Source organism: Cherax quadricarinatus, chromosome 59 (genome assembly GCF_038502225.1).
Source record: "Cherax quadricarinatus isolate ZL_2023a chromosome 59, ASM3850222v1, whole genome shotgun sequence".
NCBI classification, from domain to species: Eukaryota; Metazoa; Arthropoda; class Malacostraca; order Decapoda; family Parastacidae; genus Cherax; species Cherax quadricarinatus.
The window spans coordinates 11,845,494-11,858,373 of record NC_091350.1 but is presented as its reverse complement, the minus strand read 5'-3'; the positions used below and the strand labels follow the sequence as shown (position 1 = coordinate 11,858,373).

Here is a 12,880-nt window from a genome sequence, read left to right as displayed (position 1 = left end):
TGCAACCATCAACTAGGTGGGTACAACCACTACAACCATCAACTAGGTGGGTACAACCACTGCAACCATCAACTAGGTGGGTACAACCACTGCAACCATCAACTAGGTGGGTACAACCACTGCAACCATCAACTAGGTGGGTACAACCACTACAACCATCAACTAGGTGGGTACAACCACTGCAACCATCAACTAGGTGGGTACAACCACTGCAACCATCAACTAGGTGGGTACAACCACTGCAACCATCAACTAGGTGGGTACAACCACTACAACCATCAACTAGGTGGGTACAACCACTACAACCATCAACTAGGTGGGTACAACCACTACAACCATCAACTAGGTGGGTACAACCACTGCAACCATCAACTAGGTGGGTACAACCACCAACACAACTAAATTAATTTTATCACACCTTTAAGAATCCGGAATCAAGATAACAAGAAGAGGAAATTAAGAAGAAATTGCATTCTCTCTCTCTCTCTCTCTCTCTCTCTCTAGCAACAGCAAAGACACTAAAAATATATACATAAAGGCAATCGTTTATATTTCAATATCAGAATGTGTCGGAATAGTTTTCAGAATATATTTCAGAATATATTACACATGAAACAAGATACAAGACGACTGACTGAGAGTAATCTATAGCTGACATTATTAGTATTATTAAATTGACATAAGGAATCATCTGACATTAGTAATCAGCTAACATCAATAATCAGCAGTCAGCTCACATCAGTAATCAGCTGACATCACTAATTAGCTGACATCAGTAATCACCTGACGTAGGCAACCACGTGAAATGAAGAACCAACTACCAAGAGAAATCAGCTGACAAAAAAATCAACTGACGTAGACAATCAGCTGACAAAAAAATCACCTGACGTAGACAATCGGCTGACATAGAATCAGCTGACCTAGACAATCAGCTGACAAACAATCACCTGACGTAGACAATCGGCTGACATAGAATCAGCTGACCTAGACAATCAGCTGACAAACAATCACCTGACGTAGACAATCGGCTGACATAGAATCAGCTGACCCAGACAATCAGCTGACAAACAATCAGCTGACCTAAATAATCAGTTGACAAAGAATCAGCTGACCTAGACAATCAGCTGACAAACAATCACCTGACGTAGACAATCAGCCGACAAAGAATCAGCTGATATAAAACGTCAGCTGACATAAAGAATCAGCTGAAGTAAAGAATCAGCTGACCTAGAAAATCATCTGATAAAGAATCAGCTGACGTAAAGCATCAGCTGACGTTCGTGTCAGTCGCAGGTCAGCGACTGACACGAACAAATAACGTTAACAGTGGCATATGCGAAACAAATTGACGTTACTTGCAGCCAGTAAAGCATCAGATAACTTTATTGACAAGATAAAAGACTCGCGTAATAAAATGTCCATCCAATGATAGGTCAAATTGAGGAAGTTTTGCTCATTGGTATATTGCAATTCTTTAAAACTTAATGACTGGTACTTAAACTTAATGACAGGTACTTAAACTTAATGACAGGTACTTAAACTTAATGACAGGTACTTAAACTTAATGACTGGTACTTAAACTTAATGACAGGTACTTAAACTTAATGACAGGTACTTAAACTTAATGACAGGTACTTAAACTTAATGACTGGTACTTAAACTTAATGACTGGTACTTAAACTTAATGACAGGTACTTAAACTTAATGACTGGCACTTAAACTTAATGACTGGTACTTAAACTTAATGACTGGTACTTAAACTTAATGACTGGTACTTAAATTTAATGACAGGTGCTTAAACTTAATGACTGGTACTTAAACTTAATGACTGGTACTTAAACTTAATGACTGGTACTTAAACTTAATGACTGGTACTTAAACTTAATGACTGGTACTTAAACTTAATGACTGGTACTTAAACTTAATGACTGGTACTTAAACTTAATGACTGTTACTTAAACTTAATGACTGGTACTTAAACTTAATGACTGGTACTTAACACTTAATGACTGGTACTTAAACTTAATGACTGGTACTTAAACTTAATGACTGGTACTTAAACTTAATGACTGGTACTTAACACTTAATGACTGGTACTTAAACTTAATGACTGGTACTTAAACTTAATGACTGTTACTTAAACTTAATGACTGGTACTTAAACTTAATGACTGGTACTTAACACTTAATGACTGGTACTTAAACTTAATGACTGGTACTTAAACTTAATGACTGGTACTTAAACTTAATGACTGGTACTTAACAGTTAATGACTGGTACTTAAACTTAATGACTGGTACTTAACACTTAATGACTGATACTTAACACTTAATGGCTGGGACCTAAAACTTAGTGACTGGTATGTAAAACTTACTGACTTACATTTCAGCAGCGAGCAAGAGTGAGACTTACCTCTCCACAGCCAGCAACATGGTGTACCACAGAGAGAGGAGGCACAGCAGATTAAGAAGAAATCCTTGTAGCTGACACAGCGACCCTCTGGCTGGGTACACTCCTGCAACACAACAAACATTAACATATATTTAATAATCGCAAACAAGCGATAAAAAATGCAAAACAACGTTACTTCTAGCTAACTCTTCCCGGGGTTGTTTTACACACACACACACACACACACACACACACACACACACACACACACACACACACACACACACACACACACACACACACACACACACACACACACACACACTCACACACACTCACACACACTCACACACACTCACACACACTCACACACACACATATATATATATATATATATATATATATATATATATATATATATATATATATATATATATATATATATATATATATATATATATATATATATGCATAGTTCCTTTGTATAAAGGCAAAGGGGACAAAAGAGAGTGCAAAAATTATAGGGGGATAAGTCTGTTGAGTATACCTGGTAAAGTGTATGGTAGAGTTATTATTGAAAGAATTAAGAGTAAGACGGAGAATAGGATAGCAGATGAACAAGGAGGCTTTAGGAAAGGTAGGGGGTGTGTGGACCAGGTGTTTACAGTGAAACATATAAGTGAACAGTATTTAGATAAGGCTAAAGAGGTCTTTGTGGCATTTATGGATTTGGAAAAGGCGTATGACAGGGTGGATAGGGAGGCAATGTGGCAGATGTTGCAGGTGTATGGTGTAGGAGGTAGGTTACTGAAAGCAGTGAAGAGTTTTTACGAGGATAGTGAGGCTCAAGTTAGAGTATGCAGGAAAGAGGGAAATTATTTCCCAGTAAAAGAAGGCCTTAGACAAGGATGTGTGATGTCACCGTGGTTGTTTAATATATTTATAGATGGGGTTGTAAGAGAAGTAAATGCGAGGGTCTTGGCAAGAGGCGTGAAGTTAAAAGATAAAGAATCACACATAAAGTGGGAGTTGTCACAGTTGCTCTTTGCTGATGACACTGTGCTCTTGGGAGATTCTGAAGAGAAGTTGCAGAGATTGGTGGATGAATTTGGTAGGGTGTGCAAAAGAAGAAAATTAAAAGTGAATACAGGAAAGAGTAAGGTTATGAGGATAACATAAAGATTAGGTGATGAAAGATTGGATATCAGATTGGAGGGAGAGAGTATGGAGGAGGTGAATGTATTCAGATATTTGGGAGTGGACGTGTCAGCGGATGGGTCTATGAAAGATGAGGTGAATCATAGAATTGATGAGGGGAAAAGGGTGAGTGGTGCACTTAGGAGTCTGTGGAGACAAAGAAATTTGTCCTTGGAGGCAAAGAGGGAAATATATGAGAGAGAGAATGTATGAAGCATGGGTGATGAATGTTGCAGCGAGGAGAAGGCTGGAGGCAGTGGAGATGTCATGTCTGAGGGCAATGTGTGGTGTGAATATAATGCAGAGAATTCGTAGTTTGGAAGTTAGGAGGAGGTGCGGGATTACCAAAACTGTTGTCCAGAGGGCTGAGGAAGGGTTGTTGAGGTGGTTCGGACATGTAGAGAGAATGGAGCGAAACAGAGTGACTTCAAGAGTGTATCAGTCTGTAGTGGAAGGAAGGCGGGGTAGGGGTCGGCCTAGGAAAGGTTGGAGGGAGGGGTTAAAGGAGGTTTTGTGTGCGAGGGGCTTGGACTTCCAGCAGGCATACGTGAGCGTGTCTGATAGGAGTGAATGGAGACAATTGGTTTTTAATACTTGACGTGCTGTTGGAGTGTGAGCAAAGTAACATTTATGAAGGGGTTCAGGGAAACCGGCAGGCCGGACTTGAGTCCTGGAGATGGGAAGTACAGTGCCTGCACTCTGAAGGAGGGGTGTTAATGTTACAGTTTAAAAACTGTAGTGTAAAGCACCCTTCTGGCAAGACAGTGATGGAGTGAATGATGGTGAAAGTTTTTCTTTTTCGGGCCACCCTGCCTTGGTGGGAATCGGCCAGTGTGATAATAAAAAAAAAAATAAAAAAATAATATATGTGTGTGTGTGTGTGTGTCGTGGCGAGTAAGTAAAACTTGTGATTTTGGCTTAATTAACAACGCTCTTCTTGCCTATTAAGGCAAACGAAAATTTGCGTATTCAATAATTTCGCATAAATTTTTCTGAACCTTACGAAAAAAAATATATTTCATTGTGTTTACTTATTATTAAATTACTGTAAACTTATCCAAAATATATTCAGTTCGATTAGGCTAAATTAAATTGCACTTGTTATAGTAAGGTTAGGTAAGTTTTCTAAGGTTCTTTTGGTACAAAATTCTTATTTTTTACATTAACGTAAATGATATATATATATATATATATATATATATATATATATATATATATATATATATATATATATATATATATATATATATATATATATATATATATATATATCTTTAAACGTATAAGAGAAAATTTTAGAAAGTACGTAATTTCAAATGAGTTCTTGCTAATTGACCAGTTTTACTAATTCAGCACTACATTATATATATATATATATATATATATATATATATATATATATATATATATATATATATAAATACATTGAGAAAACATTCACAAAGATACAATTGAAAGTAAAACAACATAGGTAACTCAGAGCTACATCTCGAATACTTCGTCCAGCTCCCCTGCGGTGGGCCGCATGCCCAGAATGCTGCAGGCATTTCCTCTCTGGATTGCAACACTGAGTCTCTAAAAGAGGAAGCTGGTCGCCCTGTGATCCTTGGTTTCTATGATGAGCTTTTCACCCACCTCTATTAAGAACTTTAGAGCACACTTGCCTCATGCTCCAAGGGTCTCCGACCCTATTGGGATGAAGTTATAGCAAGGGGGAGGGTCTTCATATTTGCGGATCTTCTGGGTCTCCCTGTGGCTGGCAGCTCCACCCCCTTCCACTACGGAGTATGGCAAGTAGGTGTCTGCCAATGTGGCGGCACAGGTGTAGTCCCAGGCAATCTGCTTTTCATCCTTCCAAGGTAGCATATTGGCTCCATCAGGACGCTTTTGACTTCCGTCAGACCTCGGCACTTGGGGTTCCCATTGAGCTGGGCAACGGGCTGTGGCGAGGCTTCTCTTTATGATGTCATTGACCTCCTCATGCCTGGCATACTTCCCTTCTGCTGTGTGACACACGAGACCATGAAGTCCGAACTGATCAGCTGTCGACCTGCCGCAAATACACCTATGTTCGGTGAGAATGGGGGCGGCTAGGCGAAGAGCAACACCAATCCGAATGGCTTGTGGGTCTAGTCGAGTGCCCAAGGAGGAATTGGGAACAGCTAACAGGAAATCTGAGTGTGGTGCCTTCACTGCCAGGAGACGAGCTTTGTCCTTTCCTGAGGCGTTGGAGAGCATTGTGTTGGCGATTTTTTCCATGATCGGTTTGTCCCAGTGTGACTTTGTGTTCTTTGGGAGGAGCTGGTCTACTGGAGGAATCTGTAAGGGTGTCCCACTGAATCGCTGCTTCAGTAAACCTTGGGTCTTGAGCTCCTACCATGTCTCTCAAGCGTTCGGGAACAATCTTCTTGACTAATGCATTGGAAGCCAAAGACAGAAAAGCAGGTAAAGCAACATGCGTTGCTTTGCGCACCCCTATACCTCCCAGTCGCACTGGGAGGGTTACCTGATCCCATTGCTGATCCTCTAGTGACAGGTTCAGTGCCTTCTTAAAGGTTGACCTCAGGTGTGCGTCATATTCGTCGAGTGTTGGGTTGTCAAAAGAGGGTGCGTACCTCAGGAAGTAAGTGAGTCTTGGAATAGTAAGGCACCTTGTGAGGAGATACAGAGCATCATGGGCATCAAGATTACTTATTCTGTCCTCCATTCTCATCAGGTCATTCAATTTGTCCTTCAGGACTGTGTCGATGGCCTGCGTCGATGCCCCTCTCTTTGAGGTGCTGAGGTCGAATTCCAGTGTAACCTCCTGCGGATCCTGCTGGAAGTGACACAATCGTCTTATAGACTTCCGATTCTGGCAAAATTAATTGTTCAGTGATGGGGGGTCTTCCTCAGGGTTTTTGTTGATGGCTATGGTGTCCCTGGTTGGATGCTTGTCTCTTAGTGCTTGGGCCGTGTATATATATATATATATATATATATATATATATATATATATATATATATATATATATATATATATATATATATATATATATATATATATAAATATATATATATATATATATACATATATATATATATATATATGACCATCACTGCATTGCCAGAGGCACATATACTAAAGTTCATAAATATATATATTGCTTCAGAGTGTAGGCAGTGTATTTTCCACCTCCAGGATTCAAGTCCAGCTAACCGGTTTCCCTGAATCCTTTCATAAATGTTCCGTTGCTCACACTCCAACAGCACGTCAAGTCATAAAAAGCATTGGCCTCCACTCGTTCGTATTTAACACGATCACGCACGGTTGCTGGAAGTCTAAGCTCTTCGCACACAAAGCCTCCTGTACTCCCTGCAACCTTTCCTAGGACGACCACTACCCCTCCTCCAGCCTTCCCCTTATTGCAACATTCACCATCCATGTTTCACATCCATGTAAGAGTGTTATCACTATACGCTCATACATTCCCCTCTTTGCTTCCATGGATAATGTTCTGTCTCCACAGACTCCTCAGTGCACCATTTACCTTTTTCCCCTCATCAGTTCTATGATTCAGTTTGTCTTTTATTGACCCATTTACTGATGGCTACTCCCAGATATCTGAATACACTCACTTCCTCCATGCTCCTTCCCTTCAATCTGATATCCAGTCTTTCATTACCTAAATTTTTTGTTATTCTCATCACCTTGTTATTTCTTATGTTCACTTTTAATTTCCTTGTTTTACATACCCTTCCAAACTCGTCAATCAACCTCTGCAATTTCTCTTCAGAATCTCCCAAAAGCACAGTGTCATCAGCAAAAAGTAACTGTGACAACTCACTTTATGTTAGATTCTTCATCTCTTAACCCCACACCTCTTGCCAACACCCGAGTATTCACTTCCTTCACAACCTCATCTATAAATATACTGAACAACGATGGTGACGTCACACATCCTTGTCTAAGGCTTACTTTTACTGGGAAATAGTTTTCCTCTCTCCTGTTGGTCACTATCCTCGTTTTAGATAGTGAGCCACAGGTGAGCAAGATGTTGCAACATCTGCTACATTCTTCCCATATCCATCCTATCATACGCCTTTTTCCAAATCCATAAATGTAACGATAAACCTCTTTACCTTTTTCTAAATGCTGTTCACTTATATGCTTCACTTAAATGCTGTTCACTTATATGCTTCACTTAAATGCTGTTCACTTGTATGCTTCACTTAAATGCTGTTCACTTATATGCTTCACTTAAATGCTGTTCACTTATATGCTTCACTTAAATGCTGTTCACTTATATGCTTCACTTAAATGCTGTTCACTTATATGCTTCACTTAAATGCTGTTCACTTGTATGCTTCACTTAAATGCTGTTCACTTATATGCTTCACTTAAATGCTGTTCACTTATATGCTTCACTTAAATGCTGTTCACTTATATGCTTCACTTAAATGCTGTTCACTTGTTTGCTTCACTTAAATGCTGTTCACTTGTTTGCTTCACTTAAATGCTGTTCACTTGTATGCTTCACTTAAATGCTGTTCACTTGTATGCTTCACTTAAATGCTGTTCACTTATATGCTTCACTTAAAAGCTGTTCACTTGTATGCTTCACTTAAATGCTGTTCACTTATATGCTTCACTTAAAAGCTGTTCACTTGTATGCTTCACTTAAATGCTGTTCACTTATATGCTTCACTTAAATGCTGTTCACTTATATGCTTCACTTAAATGCTGTTCACTTGTATGCTTCACTTAAATGCTGTTCACTTATATGCTTCACTTAAATGCTGTTCACTTATATGCTTCACTTAAATGCTGTTCACTTATATGCTTCACTTAAATGCTGTTCACTTGTATGCTTCACTTAAATGCTGTTCACTTATATGCTTCACTTAAATGCTGTTCACTTATATGCTTCACTTAAATGCTGTTCACTTGTATGCTTCACTTAAATGCTGTTCACTTATATGCTTCACTTAAATGCTGTTCACTTATATGCTTCACTTAAATGCTGTTCACTTGTATGCTTCACTTAAATGCTGTTCACTTATATGCTTCACTTAAATGCTGTTCACTTAAATGCTGTTCACTTGTATGCTTCACTTAAATGCTGTTCACTTATATGCTTCACTTAAATGCTGTTCACTTGTATGCTTCACTTAAATGCTGTTCACTTATATGCTTCACTTAAATGCTGTTCACTTATATGCTTCACTTAAATGCTGTTCACTTGTATGCTTCACTTAAATGCTGTTCACTTATATGCTTCACTAAAATGCTGTTCACTTATATGCTTCACTTAAATGCTGTTCACTTGTATGCTTCACTTAAATGCTGTTCACTTATATGCTTCACTTAAATGCTGTTCACTTATATGCATCACTTAAATGCTGTTCACTTGTATGCTTCACTTAAATGCTGTTCACTTATATGCTTCACTTAAATGCTGTTCACTTATATGCTTCACTTAAATGCTGTTCACTTATATGCTTCACTTAAATGCTGTTCACTTGTATGCTTCACTTAAATGCTGTTCACTTATATGCTTCACTTAAATGCTGTTCACTTATATGCTTCACTTAAATGCTGTTCACTTGTATGCTTCACTTAAATGCTGTTCACTTATATGCTTCACTTAAATGCTGTTCACTTATATGCTTCACTTAAATGCTGTTCACTTGTATGCTTCACTTAAATGCTGTTCACTTATATGCTTCACTTAAATGCTGTTCACTTATATGCTTCACTTAAATGCTGTTCACTTGTATGCTTCACTTAAATGCTGTTCACTTATATGCTTCACTTAAATGCTGTTCAATTAAATGCTGTTCACTTATATGCTTCACTTAAATGCTGTTCACTTGTATGCTTCACTTAAATGCTGTTCACTTATATGCTTCACTTAAATGCTGTTCACTTATATGCTTCACTTAAATGCTGTTCACTTATATGCTTCACTTAAATGCTGTTCACTTGTATGCTTCACTTAAATGCTGTTCACTTATATGCTTCACTTAAATGCTGTTCACTTATATGCTTCACTTAAATGCTGTTCACTTATATGCTTCACTTAAATGCTGTTCACTTATATGCTTCACTTAAATGCTGTTCACTTATATGCTTCACTTAAATGCTGTTCACTTGTATGCTTCACTTAAATGCTGTTCACTTATATGCTTCACTTAAATGCTGTTCACTTGTATGCTTCACTTAAATGCTGTTCACTTATATGCTTCACTTAAATGCTGTTCACTTGTATGCTTCACTTAAATGCTGTTCACTTATATGCTTCATCTTACTTATATATTGTCAATATAATATATTACAGTTTAAACTCGAATTACTAAAAATTCAATAATATAAAAACTTGGAATTCAATTCTGCCTCCCTCCCTGACTCCCTCCCTCCCTTCATCCCTCTCTGCCTCCCTCCCTGACTCCCTCCCTCCCTCCATCCCTCTCTGCCTCCCTCCCTGACTCCCTCCCTCCCTCCCTCCCTCACTGCCTCCCTCCCTGACTCCCTCCCTCCCTCCATCCCTCTCTGCCTCCCTCCCTGACTCCCTCCCTCCCTCCATCCCTCTCTGCCTCCCTACCTGACTCCCTCCCTCCCTCCATCCCTCTCTGCCTCCCTACCTGACTCCCTCCCTCCCTCCATCCCTCTCTGCCTCCCTACCTGACTCCCTCCCTCCCTCCAACCCTCTCTGCCTCCCTCCCTGACTCCCTCCCTCCCTCCATCCCTCTCTGCCTCCCTCCCTGACTCCCTCCCTCCCGCCATCCCTCTCTGCCTCCCTCCCTGACTCCCGCCCACCCGCCATCCCTCTCTGCCTCCCTCCCTCCATCCCTCTCTGCCTCCCTCCCTGACTCCCTCCCTCCCTCCATCCCTCTCTGCCTCCCTCCCTGACTCCCTCCCTCCCTCCATCCCTCTCTGCCTCCCTCCCTGACTGCCTCCCTCCCTCCATCCCTCTCTGCCTCCGTCCCTGACTCCCTCCCTCCCTCCATCCCTCTCTGCCTCCCTCCCTGACTCCCTCCCTCCCTCCATCCCTCTCTGCCTCCCTCACTGACTCCCACCCTCCCTCCATTCCTCTCTGCCTCCCTCCCTGACTCCCTCCCTCCCTCCATCCCTCTCTGCCTCCCTCCCAGACTCCCTCCCTCCCTCCATCCCTCTCTGCCTCCCTCTCTGACTCCCTCCCTCCCTCCATCCCTCTCTGCCTCCCACCCTGACTCCCTCCCTCCCTCCATCCCTCTCTGCCTCCCTCCCTGACTCCCTCCCTCCCTCCCTCCCTCTCTGCCTCCCTCCCCCTGACTCCCTCCCTCCCTCCATCCCTCTCTGCCTCCCTCCCTGACTCCCTCCCTCCCTCCATCCCTCCCTGACTCCCTCCCTCCCTCCATCCCTCTCTGCCTCCCTCCCTGACTCCCTCCCTCCCTCCATCCCTCTCTGCCTCCCTCCCTGACTCCCTCCCTCCATCCCTCTCTGCCTCCCTCCCTGACTCCCTCCCTCCCTCCATCCCTCTCTGCCTCCCTCCCTGACTCCCTCCCTCCCTCCATCCATCTCTGCCTCCCTCCCTGACTCCCTCCTTCCCTCCATCCCTCTCTGCCTCCCTCCTTGACTCCCTCCCTCCCTCCATCCCTCTCTGCCTCCCTCCCTGACTCCCTCCCTCCCTCCATCCCTCTCTGCCTCCCTCCCTGACTCCCTCCCTCCCTCCATCCCTCTCTGCCTCCCTCCCTGACTCCCTCCCTCCCTCCATCCCTCTCTGCCTCCCTCCCTGACTCCCTCCCTCCCTCCATCCCTCTCTGCCTCCCTCCCTGACTCCCTCCCTCCCTCCATCCCTCTCTGCCTCCCTCCCTGACTCCCTCCCTCCCTCCATCCCTCTCTGCCTCCCTCCCTGACTCCCTCCCTTCCTCCATCCCTCTCTTCCTCCCTCCCTGACTGCCTCCCTCCCTCCATCCCTCTCTGCCTCCCTCCCTGACTCCCTCCCTCCCTCCATCCCTCTCTGCCTCCCTCCCTGACTCCCTCCCTCCCTCCATCTTTCTCTGCCTCCCTCCCTGACTCCCTCCCTCCCTCCATCCCTCTCTGCCTCCCTCCCTGACTCCCTCCCTCCATCCCTCCCTACTTCCCTCTCTGCCTCCCTCCCTGACTCCCTCCCTCCCTCCATCCCTCTCTGCCTCCCTCCCTGACTCCCTCCCTCCCTCCATCCATCTCTGCCTCCCTACCTGACTCCCTTCCTCCCTCCATCCCTCCCTCCATCCCTCTCTGCCTCCCCCCCTGACTCCCTCCCTGACTCCATCCCTCCCTCCATCCCTCTCTGCCTCCCTCCCTGACTCCCTCCCTCCCTCCATCCCTCGCTGCCTACCTCCCTGACTCCCTCCCTCCCTCCATCCCTCTCTGCCTCCCTACCTGACTCCCTCCCTCCCTCCATCCATCTCTGCCTCCCTACCTGACTCCCTTCCTCCCTCCATCCCTCCCTCCCTCCATCTCTGCCTCCCCCCCTGACTCCCTCCCTCCCTCCATCCCTCCCTCCATCCCTCTCTGCCTCCCTCCCTGACTCCCTCCCTCCCTCCATCCCTCTCTGCCTCCCTCCCTGACTCCCTCCCTGACTCCCTCCCTCCCTCCATCCCTCTCTGCCTCCCTCCCTGACTCCCTCCCTCCCTCCATCCATCTCTGCCTCCCTACCTGACTCCCTCCCTCCCTCCATCCCTCCCTCCATCCCTCTCTGCCTCCCTCCCTGACTCCCTCCCTCCATCCCTCCCTCCATCCCTCTCTGCCTCCCTCCCTGACTCCCTCCCTCCCTCCATCCCTCTCTGCCTCCCTCCCTGACTCCCTCCCTCCATCCCTCCATCCCTCTCTGCCTCCCTCCCTGACTCCCTCCCTCCCTCCATCCCTCTCTGCCTCCCTCCCTGACTCCCTCCCTCCCTCCATCCCTCTCTGCCTCCCTACCTGACTCCCTTCCTCCCTCCATCCCTCCATCCTTCCCTCTCTGCCTCCCTCCCTGACTCCCTCCCTGCCATCCCTCCCTCCCTCCCTCTCTGCCTCCCTCCCTGACTCCCTCCCTCCCTCCATCCCTCTCTGCCTACCTCCCTGACTCCCTCCCTCCCTCCATCCCTCTCTGCCTCCCTACCTGACTTCCTCCCTCCATCCCTCCCTCCATCCCTCCCTACTTCCCTCTCTGCTCTCTGCCTCCCTCCCTCCTTCCCTCTCTGCCTCCCTCCCTCCTTCCCTCTCTGCCTCCCTCCCTCCTTCCCTCTCTGCCTCCCTCCCTCCTTCCCTCTCTGCCTCCCTCCCTCCTTCGCTCTCTGCCTCCCTC

At 44.6% G+C, this 12,880-nt stretch overlaps 1 protein-coding gene across 1 annotated transcript in view; it reads right to left on the bottom strand.

The window, feature by feature from the left end:
- The window catches only part of LOC128698806 (pinopsin), a 116,302-nt gene that overhangs the window by 35,529 nt on the left and 67,893 nt on the right, over nucleotides 1–12,880 (bottom strand). The window contains exon 2 of the mRNA XM_070097729.1: nucleotides 2,412–2,514. Coding sequence (XP_069953830.1) covers nucleotides 2,412–2,514 — 103 coding nt within the window. The remainder of the gene's footprint in view (nucleotides 1–2,411; nucleotides 2,515–12,880) is intronic.